The sequence below is a fragment of the Haemorhous mexicanus genome, chromosome 11 (genome assembly GCF_027477595.1).
Source record: "Haemorhous mexicanus isolate bHaeMex1 chromosome 11, bHaeMex1.pri, whole genome shotgun sequence".
NCBI lineage: Eukaryota > Metazoa > Chordata > Aves > Passeriformes > Fringillidae > Haemorhous > Haemorhous mexicanus.
In genome coordinates this window covers 5,694,195-5,721,321 of record NC_082351.1, presented here as the reverse complement: position 1 = coordinate 5,721,321, position 27,127 = coordinate 5,694,195, and the positions used below count along the sequence as shown (strand labels likewise).

General features: G+C 45.6%; 1 protein-coding gene across 2 annotated transcripts in view; it reads right to left on the bottom strand.

The window, feature by feature from the left end:
- The window catches only part of VGLL4 (vestigial like family member 4), a 91,922-nt gene that overhangs the window by 9,125 nt on the left and 55,670 nt on the right, over positions 1-27,127 (bottom strand). For both annotated transcript variants that reach the window (XM_059856141.1, XM_059856140.1), the window contains 2 exons: positions 17,281-17,467; positions 1,675-1,897 (listed from right to left, as the gene is read on the bottom strand). In XM_059856141.1, the coding sequence (XP_059712124.1) occupies positions 1,675-1,897; positions 17,281-17,467 (410 nt within the window). The remainder of the gene's footprint in view (positions 1-1,674; positions 1,898-17,280; positions 17,468-27,127) is intronic.

Sequence of the window (27,127 nt, the reverse complement as noted above, 5' to 3'; positions counted from 1 at the left end):
CACTTTTTATTTTGTATAATCCCTACTCTGTGTTTTTAGCAAGGCCTTGCCCCAACATCCTGTTTTCCCAAAAAAAATGATCCTAATCTGGTTCAAAATGTCAAAGAGAAGAGAGAGGGAGCCAGGGAAGGCAGAGCTTGGGTGCATGGGCCAGTTTAATTTCTCAGTGTTGCAGCTCATCACAGCTCAATTCTCTGCTTTGTCTCTCCACTTGCAGGAGGGATTAAAGTGAGTCTGACACAGGAGGAAACTGTTCTTGCCTACAGAAATGGCTCAGCTTCAGCACTTCCACAGCAAAACAAATGCCATGTGCATGATGGCAAAGCAAAGAACAACCAACAAAAAAAACCTGAACAACCACTCCAGCACATGGAAATCAGCACAAAATAATCAAAAAGAATGATTTGCCTTTAGGAAAAGGGAATGAGTGATACAACATTGCTCTGAGCAGCAGAGCAAATGCTTCTGGCTGGCTAAAACAGCTAAGATCACCCGGAGCCAAATTCTCCCTTCTGTGCTGTCCCCCTTCTTGAGGGTGGAGAGAGCTGGGACAGAGGGGGGGAGAGCACACAGGGATCACCAGGAGGGGCTCAGGGGATGTCCCCAGGCACTGCTCGCAGGTGCTGGGCCTCCCTGAACCAACCACACTCTGAATCCCTGTTAAAACACAGGTATTCCCAAATAAAAACTCCTGCATTCCCAAATACAAACTCCTGCATTCCCAAATAAAAAGTCCTGCATTCCAAATAAAAACTTGTGCATTCCCAAATAAAATTCATGAATTCCCAAATAAAACTCATGCATTCCCAAATACACCTCCTGCATTCCCAAATAAAACTCCTGCATTCCCAAATACAAACTCATGCATTCCCAAATAAAAAGTCCTGCATTCCCAAATACAAACTCATGCATTCCCAAATAAAAAGTCCTGCATTCCCAAATAAAAACTTGTGCATTCCCAAATAAAATTCATTAATTCCCAAATAAAACTCATGCATTCCCAAATACACCTCCTGCATTCCCAAATAAAACTCCTGCATTCCCAAATACAAACTCATGCATTCCCAAATAAAAAGTCCTGCATTCCCAAATAAAAACTTGTGCATTCCCAAATAAAATTCATGAATTCCCAAATAAAATTCATGCATTCCCAAATACACCTCCTGCATTCCCAAATAAAAAGTCCTGCATTCCCAAATAAAATTCATGAATTCCCAAATAAAACTCATGCATTCCCAAATACACCTCCTGCATTCCCAAATAAAAACTCCTGCATTCCCAAATAAAAACTCCTGCATTCCCAAACACAACTCCTGCATTCCCATATAAAAACTCCTGCATTCCCAAATAAAAACTCCTGCATTCCCAAACACAACTCCTGCATTCCCAAACACAACTCCTGCATTCCCAAATAGAAACTCCTGCATTCCCAAATAAAAACTCCTGCATTCCCAAACACAACTCCTGCATTCCCAAATATCCCCAAATACAACACAAGCATTCCCAAGCTTGGGAATGTCACAACCAACACCACCATGACCTGTGACATTCAGGGTGCCTTTTTAACCCCGTGCTGCCCGAGGAGCAGCCTCCCCTCTGGCTGCAGCCGGAGCTCTCCCCACGGCCCACTGGCCGATGCCAATCCCGGTGCCAATCCCGGTGCCAGCCCCGTACCTGCTGCCGCTCCACGCTGCTCAGGCTGGGGGAGATGCCCACTGTCCTGGCTGCATCCAGGCTGTTTTTGGTCAGTGCTAGGGGCTGCTCCATGCTCAGGCTGGGGATGGAGGCGTACATGTGGTTGGCGTGCAGGCTCATGGTGGGGGCAGCCGCCCGCTCGATGGGGCTGCGGCTCCGCTCCCGGTGCTCCTTCCGGTAATCCCCGTTGGCAGTCTTGGTTCTGGCAGGGAGCAAACAGGGAGAAGGGATTTGTGTGGTTGCAGCATTCCATCAGCCCTGTCAGCAATGCACCTTGCCAGGTGGAATCCCCCAGTGGGATATCCCGAGAGAAGCCAACCCCCCACATCTGCCAGCTTTGCCAGCCAGCACCTCTCTGCAGCCTAGGATTTCTTCAGATACTCATCCACATGCACCAAGAAAGAACTTTTCCAAACATCAGACTCCTCCTCTTTACCACACTGCTAATCCCACTCCATCTAACACTGCAATATTCTCAAAGCATTGCTGGAGCCCAAGGAAAGTTTAGTTTACTGAAAAGACATGGCTGATATCAGCAAAAATGAAGGGAGTCAAGGCAGGAAGCAACATTTTCAGAGGAGAAAGTGAAGGAAAAGCAAACTACACTGCATTTAGCTCAGAATCCTTTATTTACAACTGCTCTTTCAAAAGACTGATTTCCAGCTACTCCTGAACAGCAAATCCCTGTAGATGGGCTCACATAATGAGCCCATCATTCACTGCAATGAAAAGAAAGCTGGGTTTATATCTGAGGATGAGGGATTTCAGTTTCCACACTGCAACACAACTGTCATTAAAGGCAAACCAGTGACTGAAGGGAAAAGCACTTCTCTCATCAGCAGGCATCCCCAGCAGCCTGGAGTCAGCAGTGCTGGAAGAGCTCACACACTGCAGTGGGGAACAGCAAATTCCAGCTGCCAAAGCACCAGAGGAGACCACTGGCTCCATGGAAAATAAAAATAACAACCTGTCTTAGGACCATTCTTGAGTAGCAGTGAAACACCCTCTGTGTCCTGTCTGTGTGTGAAATTCAAGGTGGTTTTTCTCCTGTTTTTAAAGCCTATCATGGCAAATTAATATGCAGGAACAAGCTTTAAAAAGGCTCTGATGAAAGGCAGAGACAGAAAAGGAATCAATATTCAATGCTGAAGTAAGTTACAAGACCAAAAGCTACTGCTTATTTCAGTGTCTGAGGAAGTCTCTCCACACACAAGGCTGAGGAAAAACAGTCCTGCAATTCAAGGGAAATAAGGAGCCCCTAAAGCACCCACATGGGGTGTGGGGATGTCCCATGGTGATCCTGCCCAGCCCTAAATCCTTTAGCCTCAACATCCCCTGGTCATGGACTCCAGGCTTTAAACATACTTTTTAAAGTACCTTTTCTTCACAAGCTCTTTTTGTTTCTTTTCGACCTAAAATCCAATGCCTTGGATTGCCCTAGCCCTGACTCCTGAATTAGGAGAGAGACAAAGCCATTGCTCCCCTCTCATCATCTTGCAGCCACTCTCAAGTTCATCTCTCCAACAAGCTTTTATTCCAGTAATGCTGTCCTCAAATAAAACCTGTATCCTTGTCACCTGTGTGGCCCCTGTCAGTAAGAGCTAAAAGTCACCTCCTTCCTGGAGATGAGGACCCAGATCTCTGCTGCATTCAGGAACAGCACCTTGGCTGAACCACTCACAGTTCCTCTGTGCTATTCCTCAGCTTGCTCCAGAGCCACTTGGCTGTACAGAAATTATTGCTCCTGAATCAAATCTCAGCTCATTTATCGTGGTAGAAGTTGGGTTAACATGATGCCAGGCAACCAGTGACTTAGGAAGCTCAGGACACAGGGACTCTGTGCCAAATTCCCCTGGCAGCCTGGGGAGGGAAGAGCCAACAGCACAACAATACAATCTGTAACCCTTTGCATCCCCTTGGCCCTTTTCACTAATTACAAATTAGCAGCTGCAGATTAGGAGAATCCACCATAAAATCCAACCCCGGAGGTTTCACAGCTGGCCCTGTGTGTTCCTCAAGCCCATTTTCCAGGCTGGATTTGAGCAGCAGCTCACAATTCCCAGGAATCACTGTCCCAGCACTGTCCCAGCTCACTTCCAGCAGAACTCGACTGCAGGAGCAGCCTCAGCAGGAAAGTTTGGAATTGCAGCGCTCTGAGCTAATGACTGATGCAAATGTGAGTTCATGGCAGCACAAGGGGCTCTATATTTAACCTACAGTAGCTCCTCTTGGATTACAGCATGGAAACAGCTCCTGGGCATGGGAATGATCCCACCCCAGCCCTGAGCACGCAGGCAGGAACCTCACACACAGCCTGGACAAAGCCTGGCACATCCTGGCAACCAGCAACCCCAAAAACCACCAAAAATCACTGTTCAGCAATGCTCCTTCTTGGTGCTGCAGTGCAGAACCTCTGTAGCTGCAGCCAAATTCTCACTTTTCAACTGAATATTAGCTGGGATACTACAATTAAAATTACAATTTGGAAGCTGCAAAACCACCAAGAGCTCCTGGAGATTCCTACTTCTCACTGCCTCAAACAGGATTTCTACTCAGAATGATTCTGTTTTGTTTTAGTAAGCACAGGCTGATTTTCAAAGCAAAAGTTTTGTTTACTCCCCAATAAATGCTTATGAAATGAAACAAAACATGTGCCTACACCAGTTGTTGGGGGTTTTTTGAGTTAGAACTCTCTTTTCAACAACTTAGTGTTGCATTTACTGGGGGGGTGGGGCTGTCAAGTGACCACTGATGAACAAACTTACTGAAACTCCAAACAAAACAAACTTTCCATTTTACACAGCAACGCTTATTTCACTCATCCTCACCTTAAAAGAAGAGTCACAGCCCTAAATGTTGTTGAAGTGGCAATTTTTCTGCCATAAAAACACTAAACCAATAACAAGAACAAAAACCCCAATCCAAACAAAAATAGTAACACAGAAAAACCCATCAAAAATTTTCCCTGAAGACTTTTGGAAGAAGAGACCAAAAACCTGGGCAATGGGATCAGCCTGTCCCCAGGAACAAGCCCAGCAGGCAGACCTTCCCTAAAGACACCTAAAATTACTGAGTTATCTCAGCAATCTCAGCAGACCACACCCCAGGCTTTTCTGTAGGCAAATAATTCTCTCTTCTTAAATTAGAACAACTCCTCTTCCGGGCAAGGAGCTGCTGATAATCCACTCCCTAAAACTCCTCTCCTCAGTTCATCCACCTTCAACTCATACAGTCTCTGGAAAAACTAAACAACACCTCAAGTTTCTACTTCCACATCAGATAATATTTTGTTCTGGAAAGAAGGACATGGAGGACAGTACCATGACAGCTCTGCCCTCGTGAAAACACAGCAGCATTTGTGAGCCCCTCCTGTTCACACATAAATAGCAAATCCTGCAGATTTGTCAGACAATTCTAAAATTATTTCTAGGGCATTCATCAATTTCATGTTTTGAAGTAATTTAGTTTAGAGTGTCACTTAAAAAATATTTTCTATGGAAATTTTGTTGTTGTTATCATCATGATGATTCTTGTTTTGCTATTAAAGACTTTATCTGAAGGGGCAATCACAAAATAAGTGTGTGAAAATAATCATATTTCACTGAAGTCCACGAGCTCAAACATTCCCCACACTCTGGACAAGTTCAGAGATGCATCTCTCAAGTCAAACATAAGAACCCAAAATCACAAAGAAGGATTTCTGACCAAGCTCAAAAAAGAACTTAAAAATATATAATACAAACAAATCCAGCTGTCCAAACAGCTTTGCCATCCCTGGACTCCAGCTTGTCTTAAAAATCAGCATATTTTATTAACCCTGAGTCCATGAGCAGTGGGGGGGGATGCCAGAGCAATTCCAGTGTTTAAAATCCAGCAATTCCAGTGTTTAAAATCCAGCAATTCCAGTGTTTAAAATCCAGCAATTCCAGCGTTTAAAATCCAGCAATTCCAGTGTTTAAAATCCACCAATTCCCATGGGTGAGCCCAGAGCAGAGCCAGGCACAGGGATCCATGCCCAGCACCCCCATTCCCTGCTCACACAGCTATCCCAGCTACTTCCAGCTTCCTTTGAGCAAAATTAGACACACTCCCGACCTCCAGTGAATTTCTCCAATCCTTCAAACCCAGCCATGCTTTTCCAGCTGCTCTCCAGTGAATCAGAGCACTTACCAAGCATCATGTGCTGGGCTGGCTGTCCCCACAGGCACAGCCATGGCACTGAGCAGCTCCAAGGTGGGTAAACCCCCCTGTTCCCAGGTGGGTAAACCCCCCTGCTCCCAGGGTTTTGTGCTGCTGAAGCTTCACCCGAGGCTGTTCTGCTGGCTGGCACCGCCAGGGGGGAATTCACAGCAACAGGCGGCCCCTGCCAGCTGCTGCAGGAAAAGGGAAAAAAGAGGCCCACGAAGGGGACAGCGCTGCCTGCACTCACTTCCAGCCTGCAGAGCCCTCAGGAATGCTGCCAAAAGCATTACTGTACCTCCAAGGCAAGGAATCACAGACGGTGCTCGCTGCCTTTGGCAGAACCGCAGCGCTGGCTCGAAATGGAAGCTCCGGACAAAGAACAAGCACCCCCTTTCTTCACACAAACACAGCGCCTTGCTGGAGAGCAAACTTGCATTTCTGCAACCTCATTCTGATATGATTGAACATTTTCAGCATCTTCATGATATTTGTTTTCCATCAGTTTCTACTGCCTTTATTTACTAGGTCTGGAAGAGGGCAGCTGCTTTTGTTAAAGGCTGCTTGAGGATTTTTAACCCACTGATACAGAATATCTGCTCCACATGAGGAGCACCATTTCCTGCAAAGTATCTACTGGCACACTTTTAATTCTGTTACTGGGAGGTGGGAAAACTAGAATTTAAAGTGGTATTTCAAGATGTGGTTATATACATCCAGGGAGAAAAATCCTAAGAGTTCCTCACTCAGAATGAAGCAATACAAATTCACTAAAAAAACAAACAAAACCCCAATAAATCCTGAAAGCAGCAGCAATTTGCTCTGAGTCTCAGGCAATTATTTGAAGTATTCAGAACATGAAAAAATACTCCAAGCAGCCCAGTGCCCTCCTGAATGACTGTCATCTGAACATACAGCCCCATTCCATCCCACTTTGCCAGCTAGGTGCTTCCCAGTTCTTTGAGCAGCCTTTTTTTTTTCTGGCTCAGTACTCCATCCCAAAACTTGCAGAGATCCTTGTTTTTTGCAGGAATCATTCGAGCCACAGTACCAGGTATGGTTTCCTGAGAAACATAATGAACACCCTCCCTCAAAGGAAAGACCTTTAAGCCTAAACCATTGAAAAAAAGCACTAAAAAGAAATGGGATCATCTCATATAAACAAACACAAGCCAGACTTTCTATATTTATCCTCACCAAAGCAGGGTTTTCAGAGATAAACCTTGCAGCAGACAGTTACTTGCAAATGGAATCAACCAGGAGAACAGATTTCACAGCAGAAGAAAGAAATCAATAATGAGCTGTGAAATGTACCAAGGAGTGTCCCATTACAGCCTGCACCAAGCACAAATATTCAGATTCACATGAATTTCCCTTCCTGAAGCCTTCATACTCACAAGGATGAAAGAATGCAAGAGAACTGCATGACATAAGAGCTCAGTCCAAAGCCAAGCCCACAGAACTGAAATCTAAATCTAATGTACAGTAAAATCAATTAACACAATCTCAGATCCTACTCGTTTTTCTCACAGGATTCTTTTTTAATGGCTGGCCACCTTTGCTCCAACGCTCACAGAAGACAGCACTGGTTGCTTTCAAACAGCAAAACTCAGGGATTTATTAATTTATTAAATTAGAAGTTCTGTCACTGCTGGAACATGTGTACAAATAGAATGCAGAAACAATGACAAAGTGACCTCGCTGCAACAGGTACAGACTGCAGGTTACCTGCAATTCAACTTTTTTAAAAAGGGGAAAAAAGGACTCACTAATCTCTCTGTTCTGCACTGCTGCTGCCTTGCACAGCTCCAAATATATTCCAACTCCAAACCTACTCCTACTCCTGTGTTTATGCTCTCTTTTGCCTGGGACACTTGATGGCTCATTCTAAATTTCCAGCATTTTTTGAAGAGCCTTTATGTGAGGCCATTCCTGAGACACAAACAACAAAAATTTCACTTATAATAAACACCCAGGAAACTTCTGAAATGGTAACCAGGTAGGTAGCTTAAACAAAATTTAGCCTGTAAAGAAAATTTTAAAAATCTTGAATAGCTGGAGCTTTGCAAGAAACAAGAGAAAGTTCCAGATTTCAGTGCTACCACAAAAAGTGTCTAGGTATAAATGAATATTGTAGCAAAAGTTTCCTAAAATGCACAGCGATTTCTGGACAATAAACATAACCCTTTTCCACATCTTCAAAGTTTTGTTTAACTCTTGCTAGGTGGGAACCAGCAGTTGAGCTCCCATCAGATCCTTACTTTTCAAGGATTGAGGACAAAAAGTCAAAAAGTTTTCAGCCTCCCACCAATCCCATCAGTCCAAGAGAAGAAACTTTTTGATCCTCTAACCTGTACCAGGGCATCTCTGCCTTCCTTCTCCCAGCTCCTGCCCAGGAGCAGAGCAGTCCTTGGAAAGGAGACAGGACAAGCAACCAACCCTTTGGGATTTATCTGCTTCAGCCACCTCTCCACAACTCTCTCTTCAAAGAACAACAGTAGCTCCAGCTGCCTCTGGAAAATCCTGCAGAGCACACTAGAAAAATGCTGCATGGAAGGATTCTTTCTGGAGCAGGTGACAGGAGACAGGAGTGTTTGGGAAGCTGAGAAAGGCCCTGCAGAGGATGTGGGATCCTTGGGAGATGCTGCTGCTGCACTTTGGAGAGCATTTGTTTGGATGGCAGTTTCAGCAAAACTTGGACACGTCAAAGTGTGCCAGCAACTCCATCCTACAGCTGCCAGTCCAGCCCAGAAGTCAGGTTTCCCTTCTAGCTCAAAAGTGAGCCCTGCAGAAGCCACCCCAGTGCCTGGGTGTTCTGAGGCACCTGAGGCAGTCAAACAGAGCTGGTGAAGCAGAGGGAGTGGAGCAAGGCAGGATCCTGGAGGTGCTGGGATGAACAGGATGGGATCTAGAACAGCAAACCACTGCTGGAAGGGAAAGGAAAACTGTCCTTGCAGAATTCTGAGCTGCTTCAAGTGCTTAAGGCACTTGGGATGCTTGGAGGGGAGAACTTCCAGGAGAGCAAAGGGTAAAAACATGAGGTACAAGAGACACTGCACATTTCAAACAAGCAGGAAGGAAAACCTGAGTGTAGGGAAAGAGCAGGGAGGCCTTAATGGAAACATCTGCAAGGTCAGAGGGTGTGAAGGGATTCATTTGTACCCACTGCAGTGCCCACCCAAACACCTCTGGCACACATGTCCTCCTGCACTCTACCCATCCATCAGAGGGTCATGTGCAGCTTTCTAATTCCTTTTGAAGTCAAACTTGGCACGTGCAACGAGCCCTCTATAGCCAGTCACTGGAAAACACCATAAAATCTATTGATGGCCACCCAGAGAACACCCAGGGCCAGTGTCAGGGGGAAGGCTGCACATCCAGTGCTGCAGTGGGTCATGGCCCAGGGCACCAGCATCAGCCACGGGCACTCAGCACTGCCAGGGCACTGCAGGCTGTGCTGCAGGCTCTGGGAAAAGCTGCTGGTGCTCAAACTCACTGGGGAAACCTGCCAGGAGAGCTAAAGGAAATACAAAGTGTCAGTTATGCTCTCTTAGAGGATTCACTGGGTTGTTCCTTGCAAAACCTTTTACTTAGTTTATTTGGAAAAAGTATTTTGGATCATCACCCAAGGCCTGTCATGGAACTGTTTTTGTAAAAGTCGGTACCAGCTTGAATCAATCCATGAACCCCAAATTCTCACAAGTCTGTGATTTCCCCCAGTTCTACCCCCTAAAAAACTGCAGCAGGTTGAATTTTACAGCACGGGAGCAGATAAATAATTTTCTCCAAATAGATAACAGGGGAAGTGAAAGATATCAACAGCATGAGCATGACCAGTTAATTTGGTAAGAGCTTTAACAACACAAACCAGCCTCTGAAAATAAGGTCACAGTGCTGGAATTAACTGTGCCAAATCATCAGGAGAAAATGGGACTGCACAGCCTTCCCTTCCAGCTTCATTGGGTCAAAGGAGAACAAGGGAAAAGGGCCTGGGATCTTTAAAACTTACAAATGATGGTCTCTACCCATCAGACACACACTGTAACATTAGCTGAGGTGAAGCAGGAAAAGCTGAGAAACTATAATAGTTCACTTCCAGACATTTCAAAAATTCTCAAAAAAAACCCTCAGGCTCTTTAGGCCTTTAGACCAAGAGCAGTGTTTAAACAACTGGTTTCAAGAAATTAGACTTTTTCACAGGCTGTTTTAAAGAAGGAATAAACATTTCATTAAAAGTTTATTGAAACTGTTTGTAATTGCTAATAAAAACTGAATTACCGAAAACTCTAGAAGCACCATAAAAACAGTAATAGCTTCATTGTATATTGCACAACTATTCAGACCAATATAGTAAAATATTTCCTTGGAAAGCTGGACCCCAGCAGCAACAGATGAGTGTTTGGAGGGCATTTCTGCAGCTCAGGCACCCCACGCTGTGCAGCCAACAGTCTCCTCCCACGGCAGCTTCTGGTTTGGGGGACACTTAATTAGAAAAGCAAATCACAAGCAAAAATGTTTGGGGACTTTGCTTACTCCCTTTTGAAGGCACTGGTTTGTGACTCATGACAGCTGCTGATTAGAAGTGTGACAAAGGTTTATGAAGTACCATCTGGGCAGCAGAGGATCACTCCTGCCAGTGGTGTCAGTCATGCCCGTGTGGGATCCACCCACTCCTGACACCACCACAGCTGTGGGTTCAGTGCCCGTATGGGCCATTCACTGAATGAAGAGCTGCACTTGGTGATCCTGCTGGGTCCCCTCGAACTCAGACTGTTCTGTGGTTCTGTAACCCACCCACACAGCGTCCATCATCCACACTGGGACCAGTCCAGCTGGGGACTCATCCACACCAGGATCTCCCCACATGGGATCCATCTCTGCAGAATTCCCACTGGGATCAAACCCTCCAGACCCCAATGGCAGCAAAGTCCTTTTATTCCCCTCTTCCTTTGAGGATAAACCCCAAACCAACCCAGCCCCAGCCCTGCACAGCCCAGCCTTGGGAATCTCACAAGCCCCAGGGCTGTAGCTCAAGGATTCCCCGGGATCCCCCAGCTTTCTGTTTGGGAATTGCAGCAGTCTGCCAGCAGCTGGCAATGCTGCAGGAAGGAGTTAAACCTGCCAGCCTGTGCCTGCTGTCCCACAGCATCAGTGCTGCCAGCCTGGGGAACTAAACTACTGATTCGAGTAGAAATTAATGCAAGGTTTTATTCCAAACCTTACCCTCACACAGTCATTGTCTATAGCAACTGTGTCCATAACACTCTCATTCTCAAGAGCACAACTTTCTAGTAAAAGGCACATCTGTCAAACTGCAGGAAACATCTGGGAAAATGGTTAAATAGAAAGAAGTGAGATTAAACCTTTGTTTCCATGGGATTGGATATACATCCAGAGTATGTTTGCAAAGGTTACTGGGTCTTTCCTTGCTTCTTTCTAAGATCTCAGGATTTTGGATTGGTGCTGAATTTCACCCCATGTAGACACAGATTGATTCACACAATGTAAAATTTTGCTTTTACCCTGGGATAAAAACCCAACACCAGGGCTCGAGGGATTCCCCATTCATTTAAGACTTGGATTCCATGATCCCTGTGGGTCCTTGCCAGCTCAGAAGATTCTGTGATTCTGTGGCTCCCATTGCACCCCCGAGTGCACAGGGCCCCAGATGCCTTCCCTAAGTGGGTGATCAAACCCCTCTGTGCAACACTAACACAGCTTTGCCCTGAGAGGCAGCTTGGAGCCTTGCCACACCAGGGAAGGGTTGTGCTCCTCCACAAAAGATGGAAAATGAAAGTGGAAAACATGGTATCAAAGCAGAAATCTGGAGCTGGCTAACAAACCCCTTCTGTCTGCAAGTGGAGGAGACACCTGAGCTAACATTGCCTGGTTTTTCAAGTACCTCAACATCTACCCAAATTTTGACAGATAGGTCTTTTTGTGAAGTACTGATAAGCTATCACTCAAATTGCTTTTAGCCCTGAAACTGTTCCTAACAAACCTTTCACATGTGCTTCAACTGAAAGGGACTGGAGTGCTTTCTGAAATTCCCCCGTGGCTAAGAACTGCACAACTCTGTGTTAAATATTAACTCAGATATGGTGGCTCTTTCAAGTCTGTCTCTGAAGGTTCCATTTCACACATATTTCTTGAAAACAATTTAATTTTGTGCAGCGTGTGATCTCCATTAATAACTAAGAAAATGTCTGATTCCCTCCATCATTAAAGGAACGATGACAAGGAAAGGGAAAAAAATTAGGAAAAGCAGTTTGAAACCTGCTCTGTGATCCTTTGTCCACCTAATCACCAAGAGCCACATGGGCTCAGTTCCACTGAGGAGTTCAGCTCTGAGAGCCCCAGGTGAACCTCAAAATCCTTCAAGGGCACATCTGTGCCAAGGACTGGGTGAAGACGCTTCACTCAGCAGATGAGAGACACTTTGGGTGTTCTCAACTGTGTGCTGGGTTTTTTTCCCAACTCCAATTTGTCACAATAAAATGACAGTGGGAACATATTTCTCAATACCACATGAAGTTTGGAACCCAAAGAGCAGCAAAGAGCTTCTCTGACAACTCCCACGCTACCTCTGAGAGCCAGCTCTGCATCTTTTCAAGCCCTGCTGGAGCCACGTTCCTCCACAACAGGGACCTGATTTTCTGCAGAACATTTCCACCCTGTGTTCTCAGCCAAGCTAAGGAGGAAGGTGACAAGAATCCCCTGATGAGGAACTTTATTTACTCAATATTTCTAATCTTACTCAAAATTTCTCCCTTTGAGCAACTCTAAACTCACTGAAGATGCAGCTGAGCCTGCTCTGAGCAGGAGGTTGGATAAAACGGTCTGTTCTAGCCTGATTTATTCCATAGTCTTCAAATAGAGCTTTAATAATAAACTTTTAGCACACTTTTTTTTTAAAGGATTCCCCGCTAATTTCTATCACAGTGTCATTAAAGTAAGCAAATGCCACCGGGATATTCATGGTAAAAAACTTCAGGAGTGTTTTGGGTAGGATTACCATCATTCTTCAGTGTAACAAAACTGAAGACAGCCCAGAATTTGAAGAGTCTGAAACTACACATCATTGTACATGATACACATTAAAGTAACTCATTCATGTGCAGACCTTTTATTACAAGAAAAAGCCAAATTATTTATCACACGAACCAAAAGACAATTATTCCCTCCACTTCACAGCTGCAATCATTTAGCCACAGGAAGATATTTACACAGAAATTAATTCTCATCGCAATCCTAATGCCACCAAACCAAACGGGAACGAGGGGAAGTCTCCACGCACAAGCCCGCTCGTCCCAAACCCCAAACGCCAGCTTCCAGGCTGACGTACTCGGCACAAGGAACAAAAATAATGGTCCCCAGTGAATTGCAAAGGCCATTCCTTTGGAAAGGGCAGCGCTGCGCCCGCTGGCCGCGCTGGGGACTCTTAGGGCGGCGGGGCGGCCGGGACAAGGCGGCCTTTGTGTGCTGGGCTGCGGAACGGGAGGGACGGGCAGAGGGAGGAGAGAGACACCAGGGAGGGAACCAGCCACAGAGCCCGGGAGGGAAGGAGGGAGCCCTGCTGGGAGGCAGAGAACCCGGGAGGGAGAGAGGAAGGAGGGAGGAAAAGGGAGAGAGAGAGGGAGGGAGGAGAGCGGGACGGAACCAGGGAAGGAGAAGGGGAGGGAGGAGAGCAGGAGTGAGACAGGGAAGGAGAAGGGGAGGGAGGAGAGCAGGAGTGAGAGGGAAGGAGAAGGGGAGGGAGGAGAGCAGGAGTGAGACAGGGAAGGAGAAGGGGAGGGAGGAGAGCAGGAGTGAGACAGGGAAGGAGAAGGGGAGGGAGGAGAGCAGGAGTGAGACAGAGAAGGAGAAGGGGAGGGAGGAGAGCAGGAGTGAGACAGGGAAGGAGAAGGGGAGGGAGGAGAGCAGGAGTGAGACAGAGAAGGAGAAGGGGAAGGAGGAGAGCAGGAGTGAGACAGGGAAGGAGAAGGGGAGGGAGGAGAGCAGGAGTGAGACAGGGAAGGAGAAGGGGAGGGAGGAGAGCAGGAGTGAGACAGGGAAGGAGAAGGGGAGGGAGGAGAGCAGGAGTGAGACGGAAGGAGAAGGGGAAGGAGGAGAGCAGGAGGTAGGGAGGGAGGGAGGAGAGCAGGAGAGAAACAGAGAAAGAAAAAGGGAAGGAGAGAAGGAGGGAGCCAGGGAAGGAGTTCGGGAAGGAGGGAGCTCGGAGAGGAGGGAGAGAGAGCAGGAGCTCGGGCAGGAGGGAGCTCGGAGGGGAGGGAGAGAGAGCAGGAGCTCGGGCAGGAGCTCGGGCAGGAGCTCGGGCAGGAGGGCCCCGGGCAGGCGGCCCCGAGCCCGGCAGCGCTGCCCCAAGCGCTCCCGGACGGGTCAGGACGGAGCCAGCCGCCCCTGCACCGCACAGAATTCTCCGTGTGATCCTAGTTCCCAATCACTCTGCTGTAAACCACGGTGGTTTTAGTGAATTCTCGGGAAAATAAAGCCATGCTTCAAGCCGAGCCTCAAAACAAGCTCCCCTCTCCTCCACAGAGCAGCACAAAGCCAAAAGCAGCTTTTATTTTATCAAGACTTAACTTCAGTGAGTGCATTTCAAGGTAAACACCTGAGGGACACAGCAGAAAAATAAGGGAATTCTGTATTACCTGTCACTATATTTTAGTTTGGAAGTACTTGTTCTTCCCAGCTAAGGAGTTTATGGGTGTTCACAACTTCCATCACCACAAAAACACAGAAGCTATAAAAGTATGTGAAAGGGAGGCAGAGTCCCATGCTGGTTTTTTTTAATTAATCCACAAGCTCTCGAGTGTATTATTACCCTAATGCTGAGAATTGTCTCCTTTGAAAAAGCACATTTGATAAAGTGTTCTTTGCACATTCATTCCATTACACATTTGAGGATCCTGCTAGGCTTGCCAGGGCATTTGATTCACTCCGCTCCAGAGACTGCACTCCAATCGTTGTGTTTTTCCACAATAAAAGTAAACATACCCAAGTCCAGCTCACAAACGATCCTTCAGGGAATTACACCTGAGCAGGGAATGTCTCCAAGCACTCCATTTCCCAACAAAAGGCTGACGTAACTGGATTTCTAATAACACATCCAAAGCCTTTCAATGGATTCATTCCTGCTGAAGCACAGTGGGGTGCTGCTACCTCAGAGTTAAGATCAAATTGCTAACAAAAAGGTTCCACCATTTATAATGAACCAAACACACAATCCTTGGCCTATTTAATTACATTTCCAGCCACGAGATGCTGGTGTTAAGAGAATGAATAGACAACTGCTTCCCAGTTCTACCAGCACCACCACAAAGACCCAAATGCCTGAACAAGAGCTGCTGCTGGAGGTTATAAAGACTTCTGTCAGCTGTGCCCAGGTTTTGTGTCAGGGACACTTTCATCCTGTGCTTTCAGGGAACTTGGCCCTGAAAAGTTCAAAACACACAGCCTCAAACTAATTTTTACAGTCCCAGTCACAGAAATGTCTTTGCTGACACCACAGACACCGTAGCACCCCATCTCCTCACTCCACATCTCTCACACATTTGGATTTCTAAACTGAATGTTGTCAACCTTACACTTCCAGAACCTCCAAGTCACTCAGTCACTCCAATGGCTGCCATTATCCTGCTCCAGAAAATAATTCTTTCCCCAAATCTAGTGTGTTTTCTTGGGTGTGAGCAAGCCAAGCTTCCACCACACACGTCCATCACCCAACTCAAATTCTCTGGACAGATCCACAGGGCTTGAGTAATCCAATTCTACTGTTAAACCAGAACATCAGAATCAGAAAAAGATGGAAAATATGAAAAACAGTCAAAAAAATAACTTCATTTGAGGCAGTGGCAGGGAAATGAGAACGAAATTCGGAGAGAATGTTTGTGAACTTTTCTGATATATCTGAAATACACAGAAATCCAGCTATTTCAGATGAATCAAAAATGTTTGGGTTTTTATAATATTCCATTGAAAGCGTACTTTTGTATGGCCAGATCAAACTTACAAAATAAAGGAGAAAAAGAGATGGCCTCATGGATGCGATTTTAGATTATAATTCATCTGCAGCAGATAGTTCAATTGAAACAGATTAAGCCACATGAACCCTGGGCAGAAAGCCTGTGCTTTTTAATTACAAGAAGAAAAGATGAATGTCTCATATACGAAATCACAGAAAGAATCTATTGAAAAAAACCATAAAAATGTACCACACTGGAAACTATTAGACAGCTCTGACATATAGCTAAGGGATCACATGAAATAACTGCCTGCATCTTTTAGTTTTGAACCTTGGTTGCACATGAGTCTCTTGGTTCAGACTTCATTATTTTTATGGCCTCCGCTATATAAAGTGTTATAATGTATGTAACTGCCAGCTGTGTTTTATTTCATCAGTAGAAAATAAGCCTTAAAAAAAAAAAAATTACACTTTTCCCCCATAAAGTTACATAACGTTTCAAAAATGCCATAAATCTCCTCAGTTGTGTCGTGCATTCAGAAATGCAGGGCAGGGTTCTTTCCAAGCCCTCCTGGCCCCAGAGCAAGGCTATAAATAGTTAATTTTTTCAGGGAGAGGAGGAGGTATGTTGTAAATGAGAAGGGAGCTTTCATTGTTTTGCATTACTTCAGAGCTGGATTCCCGATTTGTAACAAATTCCAAGGCTGCAGACTGCGGGCCCAGCCTGTGAGTAAGGCTGCTGTGATTTATGGCAGGATAAATCCCTCCGTCCACATCCCATGACTGTGGAATGCGCGGAATGCCGGGGCTGCAGGAGCTGAGGCAGCAGCTACAGGAGCCCCATCCACGGCTTCCTCCAGGCAGGAATGACAGGAATTCTGCAGCAGTGCCAGCTGGGCTCTCATTCCCAGGAATGGCATCTGCTGATTGCCCAACACAGCTCATCAACGCCTTACCTGGCCGGCACATTCCACACCTGACTGTCAGAGCAGGAATGTCTAGCAACAACTGCCGCTTGCCCAGTTGTCAAGGCAGCCCAGGAAGCAGCTGGCTCCGAGCTGCTGGCCTCGGAAAAATGCAAAGCACTTGTGTTCCTCCTGCTGCTGCTGCCTCCCCACCCCCAGCAGGAGAGCCTCAGAATGGGGGGAAGTAAAAGGAGCGCCTTACAAAGAGCGAGGGAACAATGCTGCAGGAATCGCAAGGTGAATACGTATGGCTTGCTATAAATAGTTAGGCTGAGCTAATTCCTGTTACTTCACGCTGTACAAAAACAAAAGAAAACATGAAAACCCATCTAATCACGGCGGCTCTGGTGCAGATCTCCCACACAAACTGGAACAAAGGGAAAAAAACCGAGCGCAAAGTTGGAGCCAGGACACGATTTTAGCAGATTTTAGCAGGCAGCACTCAGTTCCATGCGGGGACGGACGCGAGGCACTTACAGATGCGGGTTGAACATGCGGCTCATTTTGGAGACGTGGTCGTTCTCACAGTCCAGCTCCTCGTCCCCTTGGTCCATGCTGAGCTTCCTCTTGCTGGGGCTGATGGGCGGCGGGCCCGTGCGGTGGTTGCTGAGCGCGGGGGATTGCAGGGGCTGCATTCGGGGCTCTCCTCTCAGCGCCGCTTCACCTGCCCGGGGAGACACGACAGGGGGTCACCACCACGGGGACAACAGTGACAAACACCCCCCTGGGGAGCACGCAGCAAAACCCCCCAAAATTCCACATTAACACCCCCTGAAATTCCCCAGTAACGTCCCCCGAAATTCCCCAGTAACGCCTCCCAGACTGCACACGTGGGACGCGGTTGTAGGATGGACAAGGCATCCCAAAGCACGCTTTATGCTGGAACACGTGGTGAGAAAAGGCACCAGGAGAGGGGTAGCTCACCCCGGATGGTCCCAAAGGCTGAACTAACCCATCTTTGCAGCAGCTTTTTCACTCAGATTCCCCTCTCAGCTTTTTCACTCAGATTCCCCCCAGCTTTTTCACTCAGATTCCCCTCTCAGCTTTTTCACTCAGATCCCATCTCAGATTTTTCACTCAGATTCCCCCTCAGCTTTTTCACTCAGATTCCCTCTCAGCTTTTTCACTCAGATTCCCCCTCAGCTTTTTCACTCAGATTCCCTCTCAGCTTTTTCACTCAGATCCTCTCTCAGCTTTTTCACTCAGATTCCCTCTCAGCTTTTTCACTCAGATTCCCCCCAGCTTTTTCACTCAGATTCCCCCCCCTGCTTTTTCACTCAGATCCCCTCTCAGCTTTTTCACTCAGATTACCCCCCCTGCTTTTTCACTCAGATTCCCTCTCAGCTTTTTCACTCAGATCCCCCCCCAGCTTTTTACTAAGATCCACTCTCAGCTTTTTCACTCAGATCCTCTCTCAGCTTTTTCACTCAGATTCCCTCTCAGCTTTTTCACTCAGATCCCCTCTCAGCTTTTTCACTCAGATCCCTTCTCAGCTTTTTCACTCAGATCCTCCCTCAGCTTTTTCACTCAGATCCCCTCTCAGCTTTTTCACTCAGATCCCCTCTCAGCTTTTTCACTCAGATCCCCTCTCAGCTTTTTCACTCAGATCCCCCCCCAGCTTTTTACTAAGATCCCCCCTCAGCTTTTTCACTCAGATCCCCTCTCAGCTTTTTCACTCAGATCCCCTCTCAGCTTTTTCACTCAGATCCCCTCTCAGCTTTTTCACTCTGATCCTCTCTCAGCTTTTTCACTCAGATCCCCTCTCAGCTTTTTCACTCAGATCCTCTCTCAGCTTTTTCACTCAGATCCTCTCTCAGCTTTTTCACTCAGATCCCCTCTCAGCTTTTTCACTCAGATCCTCTCTCAGCTTTTTCACTCAGATTCCCTCTCAGCTTTTTCACTCAGATCCTCTCTCAGCTTTTTCACTCAGATCCTCTCTCAGCTTTTTCACTCAGATCCCCCCCCAGCTTTTTACTAAGATCCCCCCTCAGCTTTTTCACTCAGATTCCCTCTCAGCTTTTTCACTCAGATCCCCCCCCAGCTTTTTACTAAGATCCCCTCTCAGCTTTTTCACTCAGGTTCCTCCCCTGGCAGGCTGCAATCCCAGTGCTGGGCTGTGATTACCTCACTCTGCAAACCATGACTATTCACAGAGAAATAAAAGCTTTGTTCCTCTTCTTACAGCCGCGGTTATAAATTCCAGGGCTACAGTTCACATTAATGCCAAATATTCCAGATCTAAAACTGAATAAACGTTCAGATTCTCAGATGATTCCCTTTATAAAATGCTGTCCAAAACAAGCTTGTCTGGCATATAACTATGCAAGGGAAAAAATTAGGGGGGAAACTGGAACTTGCTGATTCAACTTTTAAATATGTCCCTAAACGTCTTTCTCTATACTTTAAACTGACGTTTGGACCCAGGAACAAAAGAGCTCAATTCTTCAGCAGAGGAATCACAGAAATGCTAATTTCCAACGGGGGGGGGGGGGGGGGGGGCAGGCTGAGTAGATGGTGAGGTTTGATATAATGTCACACTGCCCAGAAAAGCCATTGCCAGCATACGTGTAAGTCATTGCAGGGATGCTCCAGTTGGCTGTGCAGAGCACAGGACAGATCCTTGCTAAGCAGGCGTTAAAGCCTGACCAGGCTTTTCCCATTTCAGTTAAATGTCTCACTACTCCTACAGCCTGGAGCACAGTGCTGCACTTCACCACGATGGACTTTACTGGAACTCACATCCTCTGGTCGTTTTTAGACCTCAAAGGGATTTAAAGATGTAAAAAAAAGTGCTTTTGGGGCTCCATCAGGGGCTTGGAGAGGAGCTGAATTAACCAGAGTTACCTATTCTGGTAATATCCCTGAAATAGCTGCTTTTGCTGGAGTTTAGAATTTGTATTTTTCCTACACTGCCAGAAGCATTTTGTTTTTTACACAGCCATAATTTCCAGACCTAAAATTAGGCCTAAGTTAACTCCATCTAGAGCCCTGTGGTACCTGACAATGGAAATCTTTGTGTGCCACTACACATTTTCACATCACCAGCGAGGCAGATGATTTATAAAATGCTGCCTTGATTCCTACACACGACAAATAACATTTTGTTGGAAAAAGAAGGAGCGAGGAGAAAACCTCCTGAATGTTTACCAGTAAAAATAAGCATTTTGCCAATTTAGTCAGCATAATATAAACTAGCAAATATACACTGACCTATAATACACCACAAGCCATGATTTCTATTAAAGACTCTGGCACCAAATCTAAATAGGAACTTTCCATCTCAGCTCTAAATAGCAAAAACTGTGCCCTGCTGCAAGTGCTCTGGGACAGACACCCAGAGCTCTCCTGTTCCAACCAAACATTAACTGAGAAGCACCCACAACCACCCCAGTGCCACGAAAAAAGCTTTTATCAACACAACATCTTTTGGAAATTGTTTTCAGATCAGTAAATTTGTGTATTTTTCCTTTGTATTTTGCCAATAGAAACCCCCACCTCCAGAGTGTTCACGTTCTAAACTTTCAAAGCAAACCACATCACACCAGTTCCTCTCCAGGAGGAATCTCCCTCGCTCCTGTCTTTGAGAAGGAATAACCTAGAAGCAATGTCAAGAGATAAAGCTTTCAGCACCTGAGGCTGGAGCTTGTGTCCTCCCACCCTTGCACAATCACTCTTCTCCCTGCAGCATCTCCCACCACTTCTGGGGACTCCAACACAAAATTCCACAACAGCAATTACAGATTCCATGTGGGCACCTCACTCCCACTGACTCCTGAGCAACTCCTAAGTGCCTTGGGCACTTTAAATACCCATGAAAAGCTAACTTGGATGTTTACAAAACACCAAAGATCTCTAGGCATTCTTCAATCCAGTAAATCAGAAACTTGCCCTTTTCCCCCAAACAGGACATTGATAGTATACAATTACCAAAATTGGGACTTTTTTAAATTCAAAATTAAAATAGCCATTTCTTCTATGTATGGTAAAAACAGCATTTATCTGTTAACATTCAGATTGAGTATAAAATCTGGTAAAAATGCTATGGTATGCTGGAAGAAAGCTATTTTAAAGAAATTTAGCAAAGAAAGGAAGGGCTTCTAAAGAAAGCCTGTCCAATTTGGTAATGCATTTTCCTGACTATGCAGGGAACACCAAGACTTCAGCCAAACATACCAGGATCTGACCAACACCACTGAGCCAAAATTAATCAAATTAACCAAACTTTGAAGAGGTGGGAGCAGTGAGTCTCTTACAGGACAGACAGGACAGTTCAGTTTGTACAGCCCCTCCTGCCCACACCAGGCAGCAGAACAATGCCAAAAAGAGTCCAGATAGCAGTGAAAATCAAGGAAACAATCTCTTTACATTGTTTAAAGGGATAAAATGCAAATTCCTGTACTGGTTTTGCACAGCAGCCTGAGTTCTCATGGGGCCTGCACATTTGATTAGGGCTAAAACTGCTCTTCATTTAAATAACATTCCTCCCCCACTACTTTTCTCCTTACCAAACGTGAATTTAAAGCAGAGAGAGAGAAACCACAGAGGAGACTACGGCCCCAAATGCTGTTTTAGGGACTAGATTTGTCTCCCCCAGCTGACCACACTCCATGGAAACCAGACTCCCATCACACAGCTGGCAAGGCAACACTCTGATAAAACAACTGTGTTTTATAAATTCCCCAAGTCCAAACTCCAGGCTTCAAAATTCATTACTGTGACGGCTTGTGTCTGCCCTGCAATGAGAGCAGAGATAGCAAACACATTTATTGTGCCTCTCATAATGCTCCTCTTTGTTTCAGCCAGCAGCTGGTGGAAGGCACTCCAGATCTGCTGCTTTCAGATACTTCTACTTACAACTATTCATACTAGTCTCTCTTTTTTTTTTTTTCCCCTTCTCCTCCTCCTTCTCTTTCTTTATTAAAACTGTTGGGCAACATGATAAAGCACAGACAAGCTAAACAAAGATAACGCCGTGACGTAGTGTCTGCCTATAGAGCAGCTCTGCTCTCGCTTGACACCAGCCCATGCAGTCAGCAGGAATGTGCTTGATTTTAACCACTTAGGAGCCTGCTGGAAGTGCTTCCACTCAGCACAATGTCTGCCAGGCCAGCAGGGCTCTTCCCAGCCTCACAGCCCCGGGACAGCTCTGTGTAAACAGAGGATGTCCAGCTCTGTTTGCCTGTGGCCCCAGCGGAACGTCCACGACAGCAAAAGCCGTGTTTTAACAAGTGTGCCTTGACAGAGAGACACCAGAGGGGTCTGAAATCTGTCTGAGAGCTCCACGAGTCACCAAAGACTGGGGAAAAAAAATATACACTGCTCTGGCAGCAAGCTTCCTTCCTGTGACTGGGTACGGGCTGCAGGACAGGGCTGCCATATCCTATCCCCCCTCCCAACTTCCTGTGTCCCGCTGGCTGCTGGTGAAGCACAAAGTGTGAGCATTAATTACAGCCCAGAAACCCACAGGTGCCTTTGTGCTGCCACGCTGCAGAGCTCAGGCTGCACCTAAGGTCTGCCTGCACCTATTCCAACCTTAGGTTAGAATAAAACTCCTCGAAAGAAAAGCCCGGCACTGCCCTCACCCCTTTTTTGTTCTTCATTTGACATGTGGATTTATCCACAAGGGTGAATTCCTGACAAGTTTATTAACTTTTAGAAAAAAAAACCCTTTAAAATTCTTCAGTTGTGGTGTTTGTCATCAAGGTCGTTACCTTTAAGGTCTTGGATTGAATTACTATGACCTCAGGCCACTCTATTAATTAAAAAAAATCACGGGCAAGAGCATTAAACAGACTTTAATTAATGGGCATCACACCTTTAATTACCTTTTCCAATACCTGCAGACAAACTCTCATTAGTGAGAGGAGCTGCCTCATGTTCTTAAGGCCAAATTCCCAGGAAAGAGTAGTACATGAAGACCTTCAAGGGCAGAGTTTTCTATTGATTCAAGATCAACATTTACTTTCATGGCATATGGTGAAAAGCCAAGATCTTCACAAAAGCAATACAGATGTGAAAAAGATATTATAAAATAAAATTTATTTTATTTTCTACCACTATGTTCTAAAAATCATTAGGAGACTGAATAATCCAGATAGATTGGAACAAATTTCTAAACTATTGAATGTTTTATTCCACTATGGCGAACACTGAAATCAGCCTGTGCCAACATAAATTGGGATAAATGGCATAAAAATTCCAATTCATGCACAAAATAAAACTAATCACATGATTTGAGATATCAAATACCAAGCAGGGAAGCCACCACAAATTACTCAATTCAAGAAGTCATCAGAGCAAGCTCTCAGCAGAGAATTGCAATGCAGCACTGAGTCCCTGTGCAGATGTGGCCAGCTGCCTGCTCTGGGTGTTACTGCACCTCCCACTGCACAGGGGGAGAGCACTGACAGCCCTGGCACCGGGAAATTCCCCTGAAATCAGAGCTGTGTGAAACAGCCTGCAGGCAAGCTGAAAAGTGTGCAGTTCCAGGCAGATCTGCTTCACTTGCTTGACCAAAGACAACAAATTAATCCATTCTCAGGAGGAAATCTTGGGTCACCATGAAAGACGTCCCAGGAAGAATTACAAATGATATTATTTGTATCATTGCTGAGCACTGCTGTAACCCCCACTCAGAAAAACAAACAAAATCCCTTATCCCAAAAACCAGCATTCTGCACCACTACTTTATTTCAGGGCTGCTTCTACAGAAGTTATGATTTAAGATGAGCTTAAATAAGACTTAATTCTGGGAAGTAGTAGATCAACCACTATAAACAGAGTCACAGTAGCCTGTATTTCCTTTAGAGTACATTAAACAGGCCTATCTAGAGAGCATAATAAAACAGCAAAGTACAGAACAACAAAAAATTAAGTATTAATGGCAACAGCCTGATTAAAACATGCTGCTAAGACATCAGATCTTGGAAATATTCTTTATTATAATTGACAGATTTCTTGCAGCAGCCAGCTTACTGATTCCTTTATCTGCCACATATTTTACTGACTTTCTGCTATGATAACAAAAAGCTAATTTAGGAAACCAGAAAGTCACATACACATGTGGAGAAAAATTGGCAAAAAGCCTCTTCTCCTCAGTTTACAAAACATATGAACAGCACTTACTCCTGGAAGCAAGCTCTGGCTACCACTGTGCAGAGATCTGCACGCCAGAAAACCCATGGCCAAACCCAAACTACAGTGATTAAAGTGACTGCTCTGGGCTGGCTCCTCCAGCTGCCCCTGCCTGCCAAGCAGGGACACGTTCTGCTCCACACTGCAGGCAGGGACATTAAATAGTGACCTCTGCATTCAATCACCTCCACCCACTCTCCTCCTCTTCCCCTCAAAAGCCTCACAAAGGAGCCAGAATGTGGTGCAGCAGCATCACTGGCAGCCTGCAGCAGGCTCGCTCGAGGATCCCTCCAAAAAGATCTTGTTCATCAAAACTGGAGATCATTTCTACTTCATAGGTCTTGAAAAAGCTGCATTATGTACCAAAACCTACAGTGCAACAGGCAAAAAATGGCAAATTTGCCTCCCCCAAGCCAACATCACCCTATTTGCTCCTTCAGGGGTAGTGTGAAAAACTGAGTACTCATCTGAGATTCTCTCTCCTCACGCTGTAAAAGCACAGCTGTACAAAACACCATGGCTACATCAACTGCCTTGGCTGGGGAACTGCATCAGTCCCACGAACTAATTCACAAATACATAACATTAATTTAAAAAATCTTTGCTGAACACTTCAACAATAGCTGAAGACTTTCTCTGAAAAATTCAGGTACCTGGTATTTTCCCTGGTACCTAAAAATACCTGAGGGAGTCTCCTTGGTAAGGAGGCAGGAATGGATGGCATGGGAAGAAACAGGGCAGCAGATCTGCCACAAGGAAAGCAGGGTGGAATAAATTTAAATGCTGTGCTCTGGCAGAGCTCCTCAATATTTCCTCTGTCAAACTGCAGCTTTCACACCTCAACAATTGTGACTGTGAGGCTGTGTTCACTTCCAGCCCAACAATGAACTCAGGCTCGGGTCTAACTTTAGACCATCAGATTACTTCATGAATTCACAGCTCTCACTAAGATCATGCCCCATTTGGGTAACTCTTACAAAACTCTGAAAAAAAGTGTTGCTTTTTCAGCTCAGAGTCCCTGTACTGGTGCAAACTGTGGCTAAAGAAGATTTCAGTTACCTGGCAGGCACGACTTGGATGAAGTCAATGGTGAAACTACACTGATCTCCAGGTAAATAACACCAGGGCTGCCTGCAGTACCTGCTAACACCAATGTCAGAAAGGATTTCTCTGACAGAGGAAGGGTTTGTGCTCAAGGAGCCAGGCTGTACCCCAGGAGCAACCTTGGAGCCTTTCTGCCAGCTCTCCCAGGAAAATCCTGCATCAACCACCCAAAGTCAGTTAAGAGGGACTAAGAATTAGCACAATTATCATTTTGTCTCTGCTCAGAGAAGAACCAAGCTCTGGGCTAAGCCCAGCTCCTGAGTCCAGCCAAGGGCAGCAGTTTGGCCATCCCAAACACAGGAGGGGAGGAAGGAAGAAAGGGAGAAGAATTCTCTACATGCCATGCAGAAAACAGCCAATTCCATATTCTTTTTTGCTTAGCAAACATGACATTCCTCTTTACTGGGCAGCAAAAGACACATGTGATAATGTGATTTTATTTCAAATGTAAAAGCATTACCAATTTTTTTTTTTTTTTGAGTGAAATATAATTAGGGGAACATGTTGAAGATGTTGTTTCCCAGACCAAAGGTGGTTTCAAATCTAGGTGTTCTTTTTTTTTGGTCACCAAGACTGAGAGTCTTAAATGACTTTGTTACATAAAATATGGCAAAGCTAAGCTAATCAAAGACCAGCTGAAAAAATCCAAGCCAGAAGCCCTGCCATCTATTCCAAAAGTAAATCAAATTCACAACAGAAGAAATTGTAAAATTGGGGCTAAAGCAGTATTTCAATGCACTAAATCCTACCTTATAGCTGTGCTGTCATGTGATGGCAAAGAGAGACAAATTCAATTTGTGAAAGCTCAGATTTGAATAATTCCCCCTAAAGAGAAAATATTTGTTACCTTGCCTCTGTTTGGTTGGTTTGGGGGTTTTCTGGATAGTGTTTCTGTTACTGAACACTCAGGTGTAACCCACCCCTGCTCCCATGGCTGATATTCCATGGCTGTGATCCTGTAACACCAATTAAATTCTGGGTGTTCTGTGTCCCTTGTGGGTATGAACACAGTCAGGGTGTGCTACAGCAACCACGCTTCAAATATTCATCCTGAGATGGTCACTTGCAACGGGGTCATAGCAACAGTCAATCCAATAAATTGTGCACACTCTCCTTCATAAGGGTTTGAAGCAAAAGGTGCAATAGAAAGGTAAAAAAAAAAAAATTCCACTTATTTCAACTGGAGCCTATTTTTAGAAGTACTACAGGCTTTTATTGCAGTTTAAAATAAACATGCTCTGAACACCTTTTCTCACATTATTCTCCTTTGCTACATGTGGAAAAATTCAGACCATCAAGAAAATGAGGTCTCTAAAAGAGCTGTGAAATCTGATATTGCACTTTCCAGCAATGCTTCTTTTATTCCCATTTTATTTCTCCCCAGATTCCCTACCTGGAAGGTAAAACAGCCCTCAAGAGAAGATAGAAATGCTTTAAAATATGAACAGAAAAGCAGATGGATTTAAAATGTTAGGAAAAGACCTGGATGGGTGGGTGCTGCTTTTGGGATGGATCTGGAATAAAGCAGGGCACTGTGCAAGATCCTGAGGGGATCCCTGGGACTTGCATCCAAGTGACCAAATTCTCCTCCTAAACCACAGTGAAATGAGAAAAAAAAAAAAAATCACATTTGGCACCACAAACACAGGGAGAAGTTGGATTTCCACTTTGATTTTGCTGCCTGATGTGCAGCCCCCATGGTCCCCCACACGAGGGACACTGAGCCCCTCCAGCCAAACTGGACAGAATATCCAAGATTCTAATCCACTGAGCAGCAGAACAATCCCAACCCATCTCCCACAAAGAATCCATTGTGGAGAACAAAATCCCTTTGTCCTTCAGGAGGGGCTCCAAAATCCCTTGTGCAGAGGGAGAGCAGAGCCAGGGAGCAGCGACATCTGCACGGGGCAGGGGGACCCTGGGAACCCTCAGGGAGGCAGGGGAGCCTTGCAGAGGGAAACCAGATCCTCTCTGGAGCATGGCAGAGGGGCAGCACGTGCCAGCCTGCCCCTCCAGATCCTCTCTGGAGCATGGCAGAGGGGCAGCACGTGCCAGCCTGCCCCTCCAGATCCTCTCTGGAGCGTGG